Genomic DNA, 23,376 nt, shown 5'->3' with positions numbered 1-23,376 from the left:
AAAGTTTGTACCCCATCTTTTAAATCTATAGGTTTGGTGTATAAACATAAAAAATAATATAAATTATTTTATCAGAGAGGGTCTTAGTACTGGGCAAATCTATATATCTATGTACAAGTCGTGCAAAAATTCGTTTTTCTAATTTTTCGTGGAAAACCATCTGACACAACACATAACCTTTTACATTTTCCCATTATTTATTATGGAGTACTGAAGGAAAATAAATTAAAAAATAAAATAAAATAATCATTCAATATTCTTGATTCAAGATTCAAACAACCCATAGGGAAATTGTGTTGCCTTGTTACAGCCACTGTTCAGTGAAAAATAGAAAAGAAAGGAAAAACAACTTCCACCAAACCAAGACAATAGACAAACTGCTCATCAATAAGCAAGTAAAAACCCAGCTAAAGGAGTAAATATAAATAAAATAAAAACAACACTATTTGTCCATTTTGACCATTTAGTTCCCCTTCTTTTTACAGAAGGGGGATGAGTTGAAAGGTTTAATGGCCACTGGGATAAAGGATCTCCTGTGGCATTCTGTGGAGCACTTGACTGTGATCAGTCTGGTTGAAAGTGCTCCTCTGTGCACCCAGCACACAGTGGAGAGGGTGGGAGGGATTGTCCTAGATTGAGAGGAGTTTGTATTACATTCTCCCCCCAGCCACAACATGCAGAGGGTCCAGCTTCTCCCCCAGAACAGAACTAGCCCTCCTTATTATTTTGTCCATTCTGTTACTGTCTGCCACCTTCGTATCGCTGCCCCAGCAAACACGGTAACATAAAAGATGGATCTGGCTACCACAGACTCATAAAACATCTGCATCATGGTGCTGCAGAGGTATACAGGGAGAAGAGAAAGGGAGATAGGACTGTCCTTTGGGGAGCACATGTGCTGCAGGTCACAGTGTCAGACAAACAGTTCTGCAGATGAACGTACTGGGGTTGGTCAATGAGGTAGTCCAAAATCCAGGCAACCATGGGGGTGGGGTGTCAATGAGCATGTTCTTTAATTTCTCCCTCAGCAAGACAGGCTGGATTGTGTGAAAAGAACTGAAGTCAAAGAACATAATCCTTCAGACCCCCAGGCTTGTCAATGTAGGTCTAGATGCGGTGTAGCACGTAGATGAAAGCGTCCTCACCAGAGGCTGGAGGAAGTCCAGGACCAGTCTCTCCAACACTTTCATGATGTGGGAGGTTAGGGCCAGAAGTCTGTAGTCATTGGGGACAATGGGGCGGCCTACTCTCAGTACTGGCACCAGGTATGATGTTTTCCATCCCACAGCTGCAGGGTATTGCTGCAGAGACAGGAGTGCTGTTCGAGTCATGCAGGGGCGAGATTTGGGCACCTGTGGTGAAGCTCCATAGGGCGTGGATATGACGCACATCAAATCTGTTCAAAAAGCTAAAATCAAGGTCGATAGAGCTTAGAATCATTAGCTCTATCCACACTCCCTTCTGTCTGGCTGCTGGTTTTATATCCAGTGATGCTTTTCATGCTAGTCCAACCTGCTCTGGTGTCCTTCCGTTGGAGCCTCTGTTCAAGCTTCTTTCCATAAGCCTCCTTCCCTGTGTTTCATCTTTACTAACAGCCATCTCTCCCTCACTGCTTCCATGTCATCTGACTAAATGCTGCCTTATTCTCATTTAGGATTACTTGACTGTCCTTGGAGATCCAGGGCCAGTTTTTCTTGGGGGCTGCCTTTGAGCCAGGGGCTTGTACACAGGTAGGAGGGGGATCAGGTTGTGGTCAGACCTACTTAGTGACGGAAGGGCAGAAGAGCTGTAGGTCTCTTTAACATTTGAATAATTTGAATAAATAAGGTCCAGTGTCTTCTCCTCCCTGGTGTGACAACCCACATACTGGGTGAAGGTGGTTTAGGAGAGGGTTGCATGACTAAAGTCACCGGAGATCATAAAGAGGGCGTTGGGACATCGGGTCTGGAGTCTGGCTGCAGCTGAGTATATGACGTCATATGCGCCGTGTGCAGAAGCAGATTAGGGAACATACATTTACATAGGAAACATACATAGGAAACATTTACATTCAGTCATTAAGCAGACGCTTTTATCCAAAATGACATAGAAGTAAGGTACAAGGCAAGCAAAAATCTAAGTCAAGGAGAGAACATTAAAGCAAAGTCCTATCAGAAAAGTGTTCACATTTCACGAGATGCAAGTGCGAGAAAGAGCAGAAAGGAAGTTTTTTTTTTATATAAATAGATTTAAGTGCATAGAGAGATGTGGAAGAGTTCTGTTTTCGGCAGTTTTTTGAACATTGGGAGTGAGTCAGCTGAGCGTGCAGAGTTTAGTTGCTTGTTCCATCAACTTGGGATTATTGCGCTAAAAAGTTTTGCTTGGTGTCTTCTGTGCGGTGCTGGGACCACCAGGCGTCGTTCATTGGACGCAGTGGACGGGAAGGATTGTAGACTTGAATGAGTGAGTTGAGGTAAGCAGGAGCTGTTGAGTTATCCACCCTGTAAGCAAGAGACAGTGCTTTGAACCTGATGCGAGCAACTACAGGAAGCCAGTGCAGAGATCTAAAGAGTGGTGTGACATGGGTCCTTTTTGGCCGACTAAAAAGGAGGTGAGCTGCTGCATTTTGGATGATCTGCAAGGGTTTGATTGTGGATACGGGTAACCCCATCAACAAAGCGTTGCAGTAATCAAGACGAGATATGACACATGCCTGTACAATGAGTTGGGTTGTATATTCCATGACGTAGGGTCTGATCTTCCTGATCAGACGACTGTGGGCGACTGTGGCGCAGGAAGGTAGAGCGGTTGTCCACCAATCTCACAGCTGTTGGTTCAATCCCCGGCCCCTCCGGTCACATGTTGAAGTGTCCTTGACACTGACACTTGCTCCCGGTGAGTGTTGGCCAGCTGCATAGCAGCTCTCCCATCGGTGTATGAGTGTGTGTGAGTGCAAATGGGTGAATAAGAACCAGTGTAAAGCGCTTTGAGTGCCAATAGGCAGAAAAGCTATATAAGCTATATAAGACCATTTACCTCATGTTGTAGAGGACAAATCTGCATGCCTTAGAGACTGAGGAGATGTAGTCCTTAAAGCTCAGTTGGGCGTCGATGATGACGCCCAGATTTTTGGCCAACTTAGTGGGGACAGTTACTGTAGATCGAATGTTGATGCTGATGTTGTGTTGTGTCGAAGGACTGGCTGGGAAGACAAGGACTTTGGTCTTGGAGATGTTGAATTGAAGATATCTCTCTCTCATCCAGGCTGAGAAGTCTGAGAGACAGGCAGAAATGCGCGATGAAACAGTGGTGTCCGGTGGAAAGGACAGGAAGAGCTGTGTGTCATCAGCGTAGCAGTGATAAGAAAGACCATGTGAGTGAATGATGGAACCCAGGGATGCAGTATAGACAGAAAAAAGAAGAGGACCAAGAACTGAGCCCTGCGGCACACCGGTAGAGAGGCTATGAGAGTGAGAAAGATGCCCCTGCCAGGATACCTTGAAGGTTCATCCTGACAGGTAAGAACGAAGCCAGTCTAGAGCTGATCCAGAGATGCCTAGGTCAGAGAGTGTGAACAAGGCTGACGATAGATCAAGTAGAATTAATACAGAGGACTGACCTGTGGCTTTTGCAGTTAGAAGATTATTCCACGACAGTCAGGAGTGCTATTTCTGGAGAGTGACCCCTCTTGAAGCCAGACTGGTTGACATCAAGGAAAGTTGACATCTTGGAAAGAAAGTCTGAGAGTTGATTTAAGACTGCTCGTTCCATTGTCTTGGCCAGAAATGGAAGAAGGGAGACAGGTCGGTAGTTCTCCACAACAGAGGGATCAAGAGAATGCTTCTTGAGCAGTGGGCCTGGGCCATCTGGGCCTGCTTGAATGAGGTTGGAAAAGTCCCTGTTGTGAGTGATGTATTGATGACTTGTGTAATAGCTGGCATTAGTGCGGGTGTAACAGCTTGAAGGAGAGTGGAAGGGATTGGATCCAGAGAGCAGGTGGTTGGATGGTTAGAGAGGAGGAGGGTGGATGTGTCGTCCTTAGTCAGAATTGCAAATGATGAGAGCAATGCAGTGATGGAAGAAGTTAGACAGATGTCATCATCTGGAGGAGAGAAGTGTGAGCTGATGGGAGCCACCTTGTTAGTAAATAAGTCGGCAAAGTTGTCAGCAGTGAGAGAGGTAGATGGCGGAGGTGAAGGTGGGTAGATGAGCGATTTGAACAGCTTTCTGGTGTCAGAAGTGTTGCTGAGCTTCTCCTGGTAGTATTCGATTATTGCCCTGGTGACACTGTGTGAAAAAGATCCAAGCAGATCCTGATACTCAGCAAGGGCAGATTGAGTCTTGGATTTCCTCTCAGCACTCTTGAGCGTGGTGCGTTGTTTACGGATCCAGTCGGGGAGCCACGGATTAGAAGCTGAGGGACGCGGGAGTCTTGAAGACATGGTGCAGAGACAATCCGGACACGATGAAAATGCATTGCAGAGGCCGTCTGTGGCTGCATCTGCATCGAGGATGGAGAGGTCCTGTGTTGAGGGCAGAGTTGTGGAGACCAGCGAGGAGAATCGATCCGGGTTGAGAGACCTGAAGTTATGACGGAATATTACAATTGTGGTGGGAGAATGTGAACATCTAGGGATGAAGACTGTGAGTTGAATGAAGAAATGATCCGATAAATGCAGAGGAGTGACCAAGATGTTGTCTGTGGTGCAGTTCCGGGCGAGGATGAGGTTGAGGTTGTTGCCAGCTTTGTGGGTCGGAGGAGTGGAGACCAGACTCAGGTCAAATGTGTTTAGAAGAGCAACCCTGTGGTATGTCCACGTGGATGTTCGATGAGAGGAGTACAATCTTCATGGAAATGGGACAGCAACACGTCCAGTTCATCGCAGAATATAGTTGGCAATCAATATGGCGTGTGAGAACTCTCTGGGCATAAAGTATGGACGGAAGCCCACCACCAACAGTTCGATGTATGGGCAGCAGACATGTCATGTTCACAGTAACATGACCAGTATGACACCAACTGTTGTTGATGTACATTAACAGGCCCCCTCCTTTCCTGTTGATGTAAGGAGGGGGGCGTGTGCAATTTTGAGTGCGAATGGGTGAATAGGAAACAGTTTAAAGCACTTTAAGTGCCAATAGATAGAAAAGCGCTACACAAGTGCAGACCATTTACTTTCTCCTCCGACCGGCCGCACTGTGCTAAAACTGTCAATATTGATGCAGTCAACTCGACCACCTCGTTCTACAGAGACCTCACGTTACCCATAATCAGAGATGAGAGGTGCGGCTTGAATCTTCTCTCCCTCGCTCATCTGTGTTCTTTTCCATCTCTCCGCTTTTTTATCAGCTCTGTGACTTCTCGCTGTTTTTGTCCCCATTTCATCCGGGATGTTTAAAGTCAGAAAGAAACTTAAATCCACAGTGCCGGTCTGCTGCAGTGCAATCCGCTGTTCTCGACTGTAAACTAATGAGCCAACTCCAGCTCCATACAGCTGTTGCGTGCTGGTCACAGCTTGAAGCAGAAAAAGTTCCATGATGATAGAAAGAAAACTCCTTGCTTTACCACAAAAAACTGGATACTGTAAGTTTGTATTGGATTTACTGTACTAAAATACTACACAAAAAATATGAAAAAGGAAAAATAAATTAAAGAAAAGGAGAGCAACTGCAAAAGGCTGCAATATAAAACAATTTAAACAGTAAAAGGGGTCTGAAAACTTTCTGAAAAGGTATAACTGTATACCCGAAACTCTCAGAAAGGTGATAATTCCATACGTTTCTTATTAAGGCCATATTTAGTGGTCATACTGCATTGCATTATATTAAGTGGTGATTATAATGTTTTGCTCCCCTCATTTATGGGCAATAATGTTCTTACTATGTCATTTGTCTGTTCTTGGGTTGACAAGTAGCTCTTGAGTACACAAACCTGTGTCGACCTCCATTCTATCATCTGTGTTCGTGTTGGAAGATTCAAATGGATCTCTCTTCACATCCTCCTCCTCAGAATCTGTGCTCTCCTCACTGTCTGTGCTGCCTGAACTCCTGAAAACACAGATGAAGAGTTACTTATAATCCACATATGAATTAATCCTTATAATTTGGAATTACATTACAACCACCCAAGTAAAATGGTCTGCTTTCTCAGCAAATTATCATTTAAACGAGAAATCTACTGTACTTTCTCAGATAGATGTCCGAAAAAGCATGAGTAACCTCACAGCATCACTACGAAAAATACTTGATAGAGTTGCTCCTCTGAAAAAGAAGGCAGCAAACCAGAAGAGGTGGCCTCCATGGTATAATTCGCAAACAACAACATATTATTCATCATTAATAGATTAATAATTAACAAGAACAACCCGTGGTTTCTTTTCAGCACTGTAGCCAGGCTGAGCCATACTTTCGTTAAGCCAAGTATTTCCTTAACTCTAAGCAGCAATGACTTCATGACTTTATCAATAAAATTGTAGCTATATGAAAAACAATTCACCAGATCCTCCCTCCAAATATTACAGATAGATGTTCACATTTAACATTGCTAGAATCATCAATAAGGCCCTATCCCTGTCAGACTGCTTTTTACCCATAGATCTTGCTGAGCTAACTTCAACCTCATCCAAACCAACAACCTGTCCACTAAACCCCATTCCAACTAAACTGCTCAAGGACGCTTTACCCTTAATAGATATGTTCGTATTAGATATCGTCAATCTACCTTTAGAAACAGGCTATGTACCACAGGCTTATAAGGTAGCTGTAATTAAAACACTACTTAAAAAAACCCTGTCTTGACCCAGGCATTTTAGGTAATTACAGACCCTTTATTTCTAAAATCCTTGAAAAAGTAGTTGCAAAACAATTATGTTTTCCACCATTACAGGACTAATTTGTATGAAGATTTTCAGTCAGGATATAGAGTTCATCATAGTACAGTACAGTTGAAATTGGGATAAAAGGAACTGCACTCGGTTGGTTTAAATCTTATCTATTTGATCTTATCTATCTTCAATTTGTTCATGTTAATGATGAACCCTCAATGCCCACAAAGGTTAGCTATGAAGTTCCACAAGGCTCTGTGTTAGGACCAATACCTTTTACTTTATATATGTCTCTTTTAGGCAATATTATTAGAAAACACTCCATAAAGTTCCATTGCTATGCTGATAATACTCAGCTATGTCTATCTATGGAACCAGATGAAAAAAAAAAAAAAAAATCAGTTAATCAAGCTTCAAGCATGCCTACAAGACATAAAGGCCTGGATGTCCCACAATTTTTTACTTCTAAACTCAGACAAAACGGAAGTCATAGTAAAATCTTAGAACTATAATGTCCAACCATATCATTACTCTAAATGGCATAAGTCTGTCCTCCAGTACTACTGTAAGGAACCTTGGAGTTATTTTTACCTTAGATATTAAAACAAATCTCTAGAACAGCCTTCTTCCACAAACATTGCCAAAATAAGGAGGATCCTGTCACAAAGTGACGCCGAAAAACTAGTCCGTGCGTTTGCTACTTCTAGGTTGGACTACTGTAATTCCCTACTTTCAGGATGCCCCAGTAACTCCCTAAAGAGCCTGCAATTAAGCCAAAATGGTGCAGCAAGAGTGCTGACTGGAATTAGCAAAAAGATCATATTTCACCTTCACTTTTTTCTCTAATGGCTTCCCATTAAATTTAGAACAGAATTTAAAACCCTGCTTCTTACATATAAAGATCTTAATTTTCTTTCGTCTGTTCCCTTTCAGCGGTCGCCACAGCAAATTGTGTGCCTCCATCCTCTGCATCCTCTTCTCTCACACCAACTAACTTCATGTCCTCTATCACTACATCCATAAATCTCCTCTTTGGTCTTCCTCAAGACCTCCTGCCTGGCAGCTCCAACCCTCAGCATCCTTCTAGCAAAATATTCACATTCTCTCCTCTGAACATGTCCAAACCACCTCAATCTGACCTCTCTGAGTTTATCTCTGAAACCTCTAACATGAGCTGTCCCTCTGATGTCCTCGATACTAATCCTGTCCATCTTTGTCACTCCCAAAAAGAACCTCAAGAACTTAAGCTCTGCTACCTCCAGCTCTGCCTCCTGTTGTTTCTTCAGTGCCACTGTCTCTATGCCAAACAACATTGCTGGTCTCACCACCAACTTGAAAACCTGTCCTTTCATTCTTGCTGATACTCTTATCACACAACACACCTGACGCTTTTCTCCACCCGTTCCAACCTGCTTGCACTCGCCTCTTCACCTCTTTTCCACACTCTCTGATGCTCTGAACCACTGATCCTAAGTACTTAAAGTCCTGCACCTTCTTCACCTCTGCTCCCTGTAACCTCACCGTTCCCCCTGGGTCCCTCTCATTGACACACATGTATTCTGTCTTACTGCAGATAAGCTTTAGTCCTCTGTTTTCCAGAGCACACCTCCACCTCTCTAGATTTTCCTCCACCTGCTCCCTGCTCTCACTACAAATCACAATGTCATCTGCAAACATCATAGTCCAGGGAGATTCTTGTCTAACCTCATCTGTCAGTCTGTCCATCACCAGAGCAAACAAGAAGGGGCTCAGAGCCGATCCTTGATGCAGACCCACCTCCACCTTGAACTCCCCTGTCACACCTACAGCAGACCTCACCACTGTCTTACAGCTCATGTCCTGCACCACTCTAACATAGTTCTCTGCCACTCCAGACTTCCTCATACAATACCACAGCTCCTCGCTCGGCACCCTGTCATATGCTTTCTTTAAATCTACGAAGACACAATGCAACTCCCTATGACCTTCTCTGTACTTCTCCATCAGCATCCTCAATGCAAATACGGCATCTGTTGTACTCTTTCTAGGCATGAAACCATATTGCTGCTCACAAATGCTCACCTCTGCCCTTAGCCTAGCTTCCACTACTCTTTCCCACAACTTCATTGTGTGGCTCATCAGCTTTATTCCTCTGTAGTTGCCACAGCTCTGCACACCTCCCTTTTTTTTTAAAAAATTGGCACCAGTACACTTCTCCTCCAGTCCTCGGGCATCCTCTCACTCTCCAAGATCTTGTTAAACAAACTAGTCAGAAACTCTACTGCCACCTCTCCTAGACACTTCCATACCTCCACAGGTATGTCATCAGGACCAACTGCCTTTCCACTCTTCATCCTCTTCAACATCCTCCTCACTTCACTCTTACTAATCTTTGCTACTTCCTGCTCCACACCAGTCACCTCTTCTACTCTTCATTCCCTTTCATTTTCCTCATTCATCAACTCTTCAAAGTTCTCCTTTCATCTTCCCATCACACTCCTGGCATCTGTCAATACACTTCCATCCTTATCTTTAATCACCCTAACCTGCTGCACATCTTTCCCATTTCTATTTCTTTGTCTGTACCTGTACCTGTACAAATCCACCTTTCCCTCTTTAGTGTCCGATCTAGCATATAAGTCTTCATATGCTCTTTGTTTGGCCTTTGCCACCTCTACCTTCACCTCACGCTGCATTTCCCTGTACTCCTGTCTACTCTCGTCAGTCCTCTGAGTGTCTAATTTTTTCTTAGCTAACCTCTTTCTCTGTATATACTCCTGAACTTCCTCGTTCCACCACCAAGTCTCCTTGTCCACTTTCCTCTTTCCAGATGACACACCCAGTACCCTCCTGCCTGTCTCCCTTATCACATTAGCTGTAGTGGTCCAGTCATCTGGGAGCACTTCCTGACCAACCAGAGCCTTTCTCAGCTCCTCCCTGAAAACTATATGACGTTCTTCCTTTTTCCAACTCCCACCACTTTGTCCTCTTCTCTGCCTTTGTCCTTTTCATCTTCCACACCACCAGAGTCATTTTACACACCACCATCCTGTGTTGTCTAGCTACACTCTCCCCTGCCAATACTTAACAGTCACTTTCAGGATAAATCCTACTCCACTTCTCTTCCTATCTGACTCTGGTCGTTGTTAAACCAGGCCCTGACCAATCCGATATGGAAGTCACTGTCACAATTCTTTAATTTGGCATGTGTTTTACGTCAAATGCCCTTCCTGACACAACCCTTTGGATTTATCCAGACCTGGGACTGGCACAAGAAGACACTGGCCTGCGCCCCCTTGCGGTTCCATATATATATATATATATATATATATATATATATATATATATATATATATATATATATATATATATATATATATATATATATATATATATATATATATATATATATATATATATATATATATATATATATATATATATATATATATATATATATATATATAAATAAAAAAGACCTCATAGTACCATATCATTCTAGTAGACCACTTTGATCTCAGAATGCAGGCCTACTTGTGGTTCCCAGAATTTCCAAAGGTAGGATGGGAGGCAGAGCCTTTAGCTCCCCTGTGGAACCAGCTCCCAGTTCAGATTCGGGAAGCAGAAACCCCCTCTACTTTTAAATCTAGGCTCAAAACCTTCCTCTTTCATTAAGCTTATAGATAGTTATAGTTATGCTGCTATAGGCTTAGACTGCTGGGCGACCACCCCCAATGCACTGAGCTCCTTTCCTCCTCTTGTCCCTCTCTCCTCTCACCCCACAATTGTCACCACTGTAGGAGATTAACTTTGTGTGTTTTCTACCATAGTTGTCCGTCCCCTTCTCTGTCTCCATCTCACTGTCCCCGGGCTTTGAAACTGTGTTTTCCAGTGTGCAGCTACTGGTCCTACCAACCCGATGTTTTGTTGTTGCTTTTGTTGCTCTTTTTGTTTTCTCTCTTCACTTTCCACTCCCCCCAACCAGTCAAGGCAGATGGCTGCCCACCGTGAGCCTGGTTCTGCTGGAGATTTCTTCCATTTAAAGGGTGTGTTTCCTCTCCACTGTTGCATAGGGCTTGCTCAAGGGGGAATTGTTGGGTTTCTCTCTATACATCTTTATAGTTTTGACTTTATTTTGTAAAGTGCCTTGAGATGACTTGTTGTGAATTGGCGTTATATAAATAAAGTTGAATTGAATTGAACAGTGACAGCAGAAACACTTGTTTAGGGAGATTTGCTTTCTTCAACAATTATATTTCTTATTATTATTTAGTTTAACATTGTTCTTATTTGTGATAAACTCAGCCTCACTTGTAAAGCAGATGAGGGTAAACTGCACCAGCAGCGAAGGTAACAAAAAGATACATTCAAGATGGATTATTTCCAATATTCCATATGCAGTGAAGCTGTTATCCGTATAGGAAGTTACAGTTATTAACGTCTTATGATGTCTAAATCATTAAATAAAATGTCAGCAGACAACTCTAAAAGATTATGTACTCAGTCCTAATATTTGTGTGTTCTTATATCTGGTAGACGATGCTACCCAGCTGATCAGAGTAATGGTTTAACCTCTATATCATTTAAATATTGTATGAGCCACACAATGAAGTTGTGGGAAAGAGTAGTGGAAGCTAGGCTAAGGGTGGAGGTGAGCATTTGTGAGCAGCAATATGGTTTCATGCCTAGAAAGAGTACAACAGATGCAGTATTTGCTTTGAGGGAACTGATGGAGAAGTACAGAGAAGGTCATAGGAAGTTGCATTGTGTCTTTGTAGATTTAGAGAAAGCGTATGACAGGGTGCTGAGAGAGGAGCTGTGGTATTGTATGAGGAAGTCTGGAGTGGCAGAGAAGTATGTTAGAGTGGTGCAGGACATGTATGAGAGCTGTAAGACCTTGGTGAAGTGTGCTGTAGGTGTGACAGAGGAGTTCAAGGTGGAGGTGGGTATGCATCAAGGATCGGCTCTGAGCCACTTCTTGTTTGCTCTGGTGATGGACAGGCTGAGAGATTAGGTTAAACAGGAATCCCCGTGGACTATGATGTTTGCAGATGACATTGTGATTTGTAGTGAGAGCAGGGAGCAGGTGGAGGAAAATCTAGAGAAGTGGAGGTTTGCTCTGGAAAACAGAGGAGTGAAGCTTAGCCACAGCAAGACAGAATACATGTGTGTCAATTAGAGGGACCAAAGTAGAACGGTGAGGTCCATTGTATTGGCATATAGTAAACAAATGATGAAAGAATTATTTCTTTAAATTTGTTTACAGCTTTTTCACTTAAGCACCTTCTATAGTGGAATATTTCCCTAACGTTTGTATAGTCCGTCATTGTAAATTCAAATGTTATTAGAAAATTGTCAGACAGAAGAGACCATTTTCTATGGTCAGACAGAAGAGAGCAAGACAGAATACATTTGTGTCAAGGAGAGGGACCCAGGTGGAACGGTGAGTTTACAGGGAGTAGAGGTGAAGAAGGTGCAGGTATTTAGGGTCAACAGTTCAGAGCAACAGAGTGTGGAAAAGAGGTGAAGAGGCGAGTACAAGCAGGTTGGAACGGTTGGAGAAAAGTGTCAGGTGTGTTGTGTGATAAAAGAGTATCAGCGAGAATGAAAGAAAAAGACAGGATGCAGAGCTGGAGGTAGCAGAGCTTAAGATGTTGAGGTTCTCTTTGGGAGTGACAAAGATGGATAGGATCAGGAATGAATACATCAGAGGGACAGCTCATGTTAGATGTGTTGGAAATAAAGTCAGACAGGCCAGATTGAGATGGTTTGGACATGTTCAGAGGAGAGACTGTGAATATATCGGTAGAAGGATGCTGAGGTTGGAGCTGCCAAGGATGTAGTGACAGAGGACATGAAGTTAGTTGGTTTGAGAGAAAAGGATGCAGAGGACAGGGTTAGATGGATGCTAACCATCGCTGTGGCGACCCCTGAAAGGGAACAGCTGAAAGTAAAATAAGAGGAAGATGATCATCTTCATTGACCTGGGTTGAGTTTTTTGTCTGGCTTGCTTAGTTTGTTCAACATTAGCCATCATCAGACACATGAATTAATTGCCTGAATTACAATTAATTGTAGCAAAAACAAAAATGTATATTGTGCTGGGTAAACTGTAAGCAACATAATTAACTAACTAGAAAAGAGTAAGAAGCTGTAAAAGGCTATACTACTATAAGCAAGTGTAATATTATAAGGGTGATATTGAATAAATATGTCTATTTTGTGTGATGATAAACTATTCTGACTATTTAATTTAATAAAAGTTGCAAACTGCAGTTGTGTTATAAAATTTTAATCAGGTATCCCTGATTACAGGAATGTCGGGACAGTTAAAATGCCACTAAAATTAGCATTTTATAATTGTTAGGCGCTAGAAACCAGAGTGACATGCGGAAATGCCAAAATAACAAACACTTTTACTAAGCTACACAAAACTCTTTTGTTTAGCTTAACAAAGGTCTTTTGCCTGTTGCGCCTGTACCACAAAATACGTTACTGGGTTATTTTGCTTGTTGAGCTCAATTCAGGTTTTCTGGTAACATAAAGCTAGCCAACCTTTAATAGGGCTAGATCTTCCTTGTAACCTATGATCTGTGACTCACCAGCACTGGAACAGGTCAATTTAACTTACTTTAAAACATGTCAACAACCCAAACACTAGGAAAACTGAGCCACTATTTCAACGGGATTGGAACATTGAAAAAGTTCACAATAAGGCCATACAAAGAAATGGACAAGTATAGAGTGAATTTTTTCTATTTTTTCTTCTTTGGCCATTTTTAGTTCTAATTTACACTGAAAATGACAGGTCACTCATGCCAAAGTAAACTTAGTTGAGATGTTTTACAGTGCATCCAGAAAGTATTCACAGCACTTACATTTTTTCATATTTTATTATAACACAGGCCTGATTGGTGGAGTGGTGCAGAGAGGTTTGTTCTTTTGGAAGGTTCTTTTCTCTCCACCTCCCTGACTAAGGCCCTTCTTTCTCAATTGCTCAGTTTGTCCTGGTGGTTTCAAACGTCTTCCATTTACGGATGATGGAGGCCACTGTGCACAAAAAGTTTTCTGTACCCTTCCCCAGACCTGTGTCACAATAAAATCCTGTCTCGGAGGTCTACAGACAATTCCTTGCACTTAATAGCTTGGTTTTTGCTCTTACATGCACTCAATTTTGAGTCACTTGGCAAAGGCCATGTATACTTATGTACATGTATTTTTTTTTTTATTTGTAATAAATTTGCATATTTGCAAGATTTCAAACAAACTTCTTTCACATTGCCATTATGGGGTACTATTTGTAGAATTTTGAGGAAAATAATTGATTTAATCAATTTTGGAATGAGTCTAACATAAAATGTGGAAAAAGTTAGGCACTGTAAATACTTTCTGGATGCATTGTAACACCTATGAGGGAATGCATGATGAATGTAAGAGCATCTGTACCTGAATTTCTTCTTTAACTGATTACTAAAAATCCACAGATCAGTTTAACATGGCATTATTCTGTGCTTAAAAATAAACAGTTTTTCATTTTTTGTGATCCATTTACAACAATTTGATGAAAAATGTACAAGAGGTTATATAAAAATATATAGTGTAAGTGTGTAGGTGTTTTCAAACTTTTTCTTTTCTCTGTACATATATAATAATCTTGGGTGCTAAAACTGTGCCTACAATCCAGACCAATTTTGTTTGTTTATTATTATGCCTTTATTTGACTTTAAACAGTACAGTAATCAGTAGGAGAGAGAAAGGACAGGAGAGAGAGATTCATTAAATTAATTAAATAACCAATAATGAAACTGACTAAATAACAAAAGTGTGTGTATTGGTTTAGCTGACCTGGTATGTCTCTGTGTATCTGGTGCAAAGGTGACATCTTTTTCATCCCAGATATCTTCCTCATCTGAACCTGCATCTTCAAACTGCTGGATTTTCTCCTTACAACGTGCTTCAAACAAAGCTATATTTGCCTGGGGAAAAAACACATAATGGGCACACAAGAAAAAGTGATTTATTGTACTCCATTTCCACATGAAGCAGATATAACATGCATCACCACAGCAGCTTCATCGCGTATCTCAAGCAAAGATGATCCAATGGTAATAAATTACAGCATGTCCATATACAATGTACATCTGTACCCTTCTCTTCAACTTTTGTGGTACAGGGTTTTGGCTAGATATTTAAGCTCTGTTTCAACCTTTTGTTAAAAATGTAGGTTATAGTAAGCTATTATTTATCATTACAAATTCTCATTTACATCTGCTATTCATTTTATTGAGTAAGAAGAATTTGAAATATTTTCTTCTTTCTAGATAAAGTAAAATAGAAGATATGCCTTATAAATGGGCAACACATTTGATTTGTTCCATAAAATTTCACTTTCTCTGCTTATTCATTGACAATATATACATTTAATAATAATAATCAAAGTACTTACACTGTCATTTGTATTCAGTGAAAAATTGATGTCTGATATTCTATCAAAGGGAATACTGCAATGTCAAAAGAAAAGAGTTTAATTTAGTTTTGGTAATTAGGCATCCACACATATGGCCACAAATAGCAAGGCATGCTCTAGTACACAGCTGTAGCCTTCAAGTTCTTAGGGAAAAAACTTTTCTACCGCCATGCTATCTTTAAAGTTATAATATTGCTGAAAAGACCCTTCTTAAAAACATCCACTTTACTATTTATATACAGTAAATGTTTTGTGTTGTAAGCTGGTCAAACAGAAAGAAGTACACATATACACTACATTTTTATAAGAAAAAGACTAGACAAATGTGGCTATATAGCTCGGTTGGTAAGGCAGTCATCCAAAGAGCACAGAATCAGTGGTTCGATTCCCAGTCCCTCCTAGCGATGAGTAAAAGTCTCTTTGGGCAAGACACCGAACCCCAAGTTGCAACCTTTGACTGCCTGGAGACACTAAGTTTTCATCAAGAATCTAGACACCACCAATAGTGCAGAGAGACCAGGCTTTGGCATTTAGGTCTCTGGGCCTAAAGATGACATTACAATACTAAGAACACAACAAAGAACCATGTAGAAACGAGAGGCTATTGATGGGTCAAACAATACTGAAGCGGTGCATTTATCATAAACAAAGAGTGAAACCGTGCTATAGATGTGTGAGAAAAATTACGTGACAGATGCGGCTGCTATGTCGTAAGGAAGTGACGCACTAAATTGTGTTTATCAGGAAGCGCTACTTTGAAATGTATTCATGCTGAAAGGAAGAGAAGAGACTTCGTTTGCTGCCGTTTCTTATTAGTTTTAGTTTTTTCATTATCCACTGATATTTCAAGTTGTTCAAATTCCTTTCTGAAGCACTCTTCATTTAAAATTTATTTTTCCCCCATAAATTAACTTTTCATTTTATTTGCAGGTAAAATGTCAGCTCTGCACCACAGAGCTGTCTTACGTAAACAGGTGCACTTCATTAACGTACCTCTAAAAACTTTAAAAGCTTTACAATTTGTGTGCCTTTTAATTTACAGTTATTATTGTCCTTGCAAAAAATATTTTTGTAAATCCTGCATTTGACATACTATTACTCATACTCATTATTTTGGTAATATTCAAACTAACTGGAATATATAATTTTTTTTTCCATTCAGTTTGCAGTTTATTATCAGCTGGTTATGTAAACATGACCATTCATCCACATCAAAAAGGATGAACCAAGTTCAGTCTCCACACACTTTATCCACGTTGCCTGCAATGTTTTTTTGTAATCCAGCAGATGTTGCTATTAAGTTAGACACCAACACAGTCACTGTGTCAGCAAAGTCAGGGAATATAACCTGCCTTATTTTATCCAACACCAAGTAGAATGATAGTTAAGACAGGGCAAGAACAAACATAACTGTATCTGACTGTTGTATTGTGGATTTTAGAATTTTCTTATTTAAACGCTAAATAATTTCGATTGCTGTTAGCAATTTAATATGGTAAAAAATAAATACTGTTGCTAAAGTAGAGGTTTCCAGTATTTAATGAGTGTCTCCTTGCTGATGTAAAAGAAACAGATTGTGTGCACGCAAGCTACGTTACTAGATGATGGCTATAGTCTGAAATTAATATCTCATAAACAGTAAAGGTATACTTACACCTTAACTATATTCCAGTAAAAAACCAACTCTTACTATAGGAAGGAAGCTACAGATAAGCAGTGTGGCTCAATAAGTATATGTAATTTCATTTGTACGCAGGTGCTAGTTTAGAGGCAGCCAGGAAAACATTGGGATGATGGTAGTGAATAGGTTGATGAATACCTTCGCCTCATAAATAGAAACCTATTTCTTCAATTTCAGGCAGGCTAATATTGACCACAAAACATGAGGACTGACCTGGACTCTGTTACCCTGGCATTCCAGTACAAAACAAAATACATACTGTACTACCCACTATAGAAAGAGTAGTGGGGCCGCTTATGGAGCTCAAGCACCCAAATGTTTTCTCAAAAGCCCCAAGTCATTCTCAAAAACACTTCAATGTTGTGCTGAATATCAATAAGGGCCTTGTAATCCAATAGAATATTTTAAATTCCTAAGGAATAAATCTAATCAGCATCAGAAAGTCAAAAACCATGCAGCATTTGACACTGACAATGGTCCATTTTAGATTAATATATTGTAATACTATTTCTATTACTTACATATGAGCTCATATTATATACATTTTCAATGTTATAAAATATATTTTTTTAACAGTAACATTTTTTAGTAGAGTAGAAGTGACTAAGGAGATGCATCTTTCATTCAGTAACACGGAGGTTCCCAATTCATATCCAAATTTCATAACATTTTATTTACTGGTATGTTAACTAAAAAACGTTGTGGTTAAAAAGGCTTAATTTATTCAGTAACACTTAAGTGTGAAAATGCTAAGGTGATGAAATATTAACTAGATTTGAATTTAAATAAGTATAATATAAAAAGAGTATTTTTGCTTTTGTCAGTTTACAAGATACACTAAATTAAAACTAAGTCGGTCTAATCAATAATCCTGAAAACAGATTTCAATGAAAAAATACCAAGGTTCTTAAAAATAAACTATGAATAAAAATAGCATTCTGTAATTAATTAACAAGTATTAATGTCAATTTATCAGTACCAAAATATTTTAACAATACTAATAGTAACCAACTCTAATGCCACCACGGTGGCTTTGAAATAAAACAATCAAGAAGTGCTTTTTTGTCTTTGAAAAGTGCAGCCTGCTGGCTTTAAGTTTAGATGATCTGTGTAAAAATTACACACCTTTTTTTCAGCATTTTTTGTTGCTTAAAAGTTTTTGGACAAGTTAACACAATAATAAATAAAATTCTCAGTTTCAGCTTGCCTGCTGATCTTGAATGCTTAGTCAGTAACAGCCTGAGTCCACAGACCTTTGTTTGGGTTTCTTTCCTGGTGATACTCTGCTGGACCTATTTGACAACTGTCTTTACTTTCTTTTGTTTTTGGGGTGTTTTGACTTCAGTTTTGGCTTTGGCAAGGACAATGCAGCTCAGTAGAATTTTGATCAAGTGACAGATTTGGTCATGTAGAACTATTCTGCCTTAAAAAAAAAAAAAAAGACTGAATGGAATAATAATACTAAAAAATAAATAGAAATTTGACTTTGCTTTTGATTTAAGAACTATTTTAACTTCTTTGTAAAACTTCATACATACCTTATTATATCAAGAATTCTTATGAATGTAATAATATATTGCTTAATTTTTGCATAATCTGATAATGCTAAGCCATAAAATTATATTTAAAAAATGCTCCACTTAACTGCACAGGCTGTTTATTTTAAGTAAAGCCTTAATCTTTGAATGAGATTAAATTCCCCCAAAGAAGCTAGAAAGAGACAGTACACAACACAACACAATATCTGGATATGTGGTCGTCCTCTCAAGGTATATTTTGTATTTATTTTGGCATTCAAAAGAAAAAAGAAACATATTTTAATTATTACTTTTGCTCTTTTCCACATGGCCTTTTTTTCTGAACCTAAATGAATATATAAGTTGTTTGTTAATTAGATTTAGGTAAAAAATAAAAAAATTAGATGCATGACATCTATTAGCATTCTGAATTTAATGCTACCAAGTACCAATTCATAATCAATTCATATAATTCATAGTCATTATATATTGTACAAACAGTACTGAACAAGTAAAGGAACAAATCCACATTACCAAATTTTGTATTGTTTTAAGTGCCCTATCCTTTCAGAGTTACAAGTTAATATTTACAAAGCAAGTCCAGTCATGCAGGATGAATACTCACTCCACAACATCGTCCTGGTCAGCAAACTCTTCATCATTGAAGCCGAACTGCTCAATAAAATTGGACGTCATTTGTTGCATCTGATAATCAGAAAAGGCCTGGCAAAACCCAGGACCAATGATAATGATATCATCTTGGCTCTAAACAAAACTGGTTATTACTTGCATTGCAGAAAATAGCAACTACATATTCTGAGTTTTGAAGACAGTTCATGTAATTAAGCTAAAACGGCAAACAAGGCTAATTAGTTTTTTTCAACTCTGTTATATCTAATGTAACTCCAATATTTCCTAAACATCAGTAGTTAAATTAATGTTTTAAAAATGGTATACAGTTTGTTTCTATTAGTATATTATGCTATATTAGGATCAAAGGCCTGTTCATAAAAAGTAGATAAAGATATATATATATATATATATATATATATATATTTTATTTTTTTTTTCCCTTCTTTTCATGACTTTTGTCTTATACCTCAACAAGCAAACAATGAAATCACTGAAATTATGGAGAAGACCAATAAAAACACAGTTAATTTAATCCTCTGCCAAAATGATTTTTTCCAATTACGTAACTTAGATGTACTTGCAATTGTAAAAACAATAACCACCTCTGATTATCCACGTAGGTTATAATTCTCCCTACAGTGCTTGGAAGATTTACATGCACTAAAGAAATGCAGATTTGAATCAAAAAGGAAAGTTTATGGGAAACAATACAGCTATTTAAAACTCCTATTATGACAAGTTAAGTCTGTGTGGATATGGGTTTGTTGTGTGCATTTAGGTCTTACTTGTTGTAGAGAGGAATCCTGGTGAAAGCCACCATCCTTAAAGTCCACCTCATCATCACTGGAAGAATGGATGTGGTGTGTGTTTACCTAAAAAAAAAAAAAAAAAATCATGCGGAAAGTCAAGAAATCAGGACCCCAAAGAAAATATAATTTTAGTCATCTCTTCATTACACACACTACACATTACTGAACTGACACAGCTCCCACATATGGTGTTATCAAAATCACTTTTGATATTTACTTCTACTACTGGGCTTTGTTTTGTTTTCAACTTTACTCCCTTTTGATTTAACATAAAGTTTTGACTCCAATGTCTTTGAAAGAAATTGGGCTGGCTGTCAACTTATGTTTATATAACATGCACAAGGTTTGCACATTGAAGATGCTAATCAGTGGGCTTGAAAAATCAATACAAACAGATGAGATTGGACACAGCATGGATGAAAACCCTCAACCACCTCATCAAAGGTGAAAGCAAGGACTGATGGAAAGTCAAGACAAGCTGGCTCTGCAAAGTCATCCAGCTCATCAGTTGGCATTGCTGTAAATAAAGCTAGAGCTGTAGCAGAAGCTGCTACATTATAAGTAACAGTTTCTGAAAAGCAAATGCAGATAAAAGAATACAAGTATGGATCTCACTCAACAATGTCCTCCTTACAGGTCCACATTTTCCATAATAGCCTCTTTGATGTGTTAGTGCAGCAGACTACATTGACAATAAAGAACACTGAGCAGATCTTATACTGTTTTGCAGTTCAAGAAGATCACTGTGACCTAAGATTTCTTTGCTATCATGTATGACCTCAACAAGGACATAGTTAAGTTTTGCATGACAGCACACTTTCTCAAAAATATGAAGCACTTTATTAACACAAGCCTATTCCCAATCCAGTACATTTTTGAAACTTAGTGCAAGTTTGGATATTGTGATTGTAGTTGATGACAGGCTATCACAGGCCCCTTTGAATAGTTGTGAAAGAATACAGTAATTTTATAGGCTCTACAACATATTACAACACTTCTCATAGAAGTCATCAACATAATGAAAAGGTCAGCCGTCTGGGACACCATCTAAAAAACGACGCTATATCTGCAGCAAGGTTATGGAGTTAGATTACTCCTGTCATAAATTAAATTCATTAGACAACTTGGTTAGACATGGTTTTGAAATGCACACACATCTCTATAGAAGGCCTCACAAATTAAAATTCATGCTGTATCAGAAAAAAACATAGCCAAACTGAGCAATCGGCGCAGAAGGGCTTTAGTAAAAAAGGTGAACAAGAACCTAATGGTCACTCTGAGCTCCAGAGATCCTGTGTGGAGATGGGACAAAGTCACAGAAGGACAACCAACCATCACTGTATCCCTATACTGATTAGGCTTTATGACACTGGCTATATATGGCCACTTAAAACCCAATTGTAGAAAGAAGTTCACATATAATTAATCTCATTCATGGATTCATAAGGTTGTATTAATGCTCTATGTTTCTTTGCAATATATGGCCCTGCAAGGCATCTGCATTCAGATTGTGGTCTAAGCTTTGTTGGGATACTTAGAGAGCTGGAATTGCACACGTTGGCCAACCATCTTAAGGTGTATTAAAGTTCAACCTGGCAGTTCAACCCTCCTCATTCTTCCCATATGGGAGATGTGTGAAAGAGAATGGTTAGAGTTGCACACAGAATTAGTTGACCAGGATTTGTCCGTTACCTCACATATAAAACAAATCTCTACAACAGTCTTCTTTTATCTATGAAACATTGCCAAAATTAGTAGCATCCTATCTTAAAGTGATGTCAAAAAACTAGTCCATGCATTTTTTACTGTAATTCCCTACTTTCCAAACGTCCTGTTAACTCCCTAAAAAGCCTGCAATTAATCCAAAACGCTGAAACCAGAGTGCTGTCTACAATTAGCAAGAGATTATATTTCACCTTCAAATCATCAAGTACCACCATATCTAAAAGATCTCAAAACCCCATATCATCCCAATAGACCACTAATGATCTCAGAATGCAGGCCTACTTGGGGGTCCCAGAATTTCCAAAGGTAGAATGGGAGGGTAGAGCATTAGCTATCGAGCTCTTCTACTGTGGAAGCAGCTCCCAGTTCAGATTCGGCCTTTCCTCTTGTAAGTCTAAGCTTAAAACCTTCCTCTTTGATAAAGCTTATAGTTAGTTATAGTCGTGCTGCTATAGGATTAGACCCAAGGCAAATGGCCACCCACCCTGAGTCTGGTTCTGCTGGATGTTTCTTGTATTAAAAGGGAGTTTGTTGGCTTTTATATATATTTTTTATAGTCTTGACTTTATTGTAAGCCTTGAGATGACTGTGGACTTGGCAATATATAAATAAGGCCCTTTGCATGTGTTATCACTCAAACACGTTCCTCAAAGCTGAATGTAACGGTCACTATTATCATGCTGTACCACAATGTACGACAGCTTTGCTTGAGTCCGAATCATGTCATATCATGCAGTTTTCCTCAAGACACTGAGGAAAAACAAACCAATACAAACCAATAAACCCTTAGCCATTACAACTGCCAATGTTACTTCAGGTCTTTCACAAAGATGCTGAGACAAAGCCCCTCTGACTTATTACATTTTTAAGTGGCTTAAAGGAGGGTCAACAATGACCGGCCATCACTGGTATGATTCCTTTCATACTTTAACAGTAAAGCAGCATATTAGGGCATTAATCCCACTTTGAATCGACAGTGTCAAAGGAGCTACAGACTTTGTGTAGTTATAGACATAAAAGCTTCTTTACATTAAACCAATTAGGCGGATGTTATTTCTTATCAATCTTAATAATCACAATCATCACAATTCAATAATCAATTATAATTATATTATTATCACAATTATCATTTTGAGAAAAATAACTTTTTATGACCTTAAATTCACACTTATTTTAAGATTACTGATATACAGTTTTGGATCACAAATTTATGAATGATTGAAAGACAAACAGAAAAACAATGGGAGAACTGAAAATGAAAATTATCATTCTTAATGTGGTACACTCACCAGGTCGACTGTGTTTCTCTTGTTTGTGTCAGCCAGTTGCCCAGAAATAAATGCCTCCCATTTCTCTCTGTCCTCTACAGCAAGATCTGTGTGAGACATACAGAGAATTAATATATTGTGCCATATTAAAATAAAGCCAAACTAAAAAAAAGTCAGTTAAATCCTGATCCCTTTTTACATTTCTCTATTCCCTGCTCTCTGTGAAGAGCAGGTAAGCAAGGAGTGAATAGCTCACAGGTATACAGTGTAGCAGAGAGGAGGTTATATATTTTTTTTGATAGTTGTGCATTGTTTGTTAATGTGGTATAATACAAATATTTGTCTGCTTTCCCATACATATAGAACCTGCAACTTCAACATCAGTCAATCGGCCACAATTTGAAGGTCACACTGAACACTAAATAAGAATTCTCCGATGGGTTTTTGATGAGCGACAATTTCAATTATGCGTATTTAAACAAGATGACTGTATT

The 23,376-nt window shown here is 39.2% G+C and overlaps 1 protein-coding gene across 9 annotated transcripts in view; it reads right to left on the bottom strand.

The window, feature by feature from the left end:
* ppp6r3 (protein phosphatase 6, regulatory subunit 3) overlaps positions 1-23,376 on the bottom strand; it is a 76,002-nt gene that overhangs the window by 18,850 nt on the left and 33,776 nt on the right. For 7 of the 9 annotated variants that reach the window (XM_067500120.1, XM_067500116.1, XM_067500117.1 and 4 more), the window contains 6 exons: positions 22,904-22,989; positions 19,866-19,952; positions 19,073-19,170; positions 15,229-15,283; positions 14,628-14,758; positions 5,912-6,027 (listed from right to left, as the gene is read on the bottom strand). In XM_067500120.1, coding sequence (XP_067356221.1) covers positions 5,912-6,027; positions 14,628-14,758; positions 15,229-15,283; positions 19,073-19,170; positions 19,866-19,952; positions 22,904-22,989 — 573 coding nt within the window. The remainder of the gene's footprint in view (positions 1-5,911; positions 6,028-14,627; positions 14,759-15,228; positions 15,284-19,072; positions 19,171-19,865; positions 19,953-22,903; positions 22,990-23,376) is intronic. The other 2 variants (XM_067500118.1, XM_067500119.1) reach the window with 2 other exon arrangements.

Source organism: Channa argus, chromosome 4 (assembly GCF_033026475.1).
Source record: "Channa argus isolate prfri chromosome 4, Channa argus male v1.0, whole genome shotgun sequence".
Lineage (NCBI taxonomy): Eukaryota > Metazoa > Chordata > Actinopteri > Anabantiformes > Channidae > Channa > Channa argus.
This window is presented reverse-complemented; position numbering and strand designations above follow the sequence as displayed.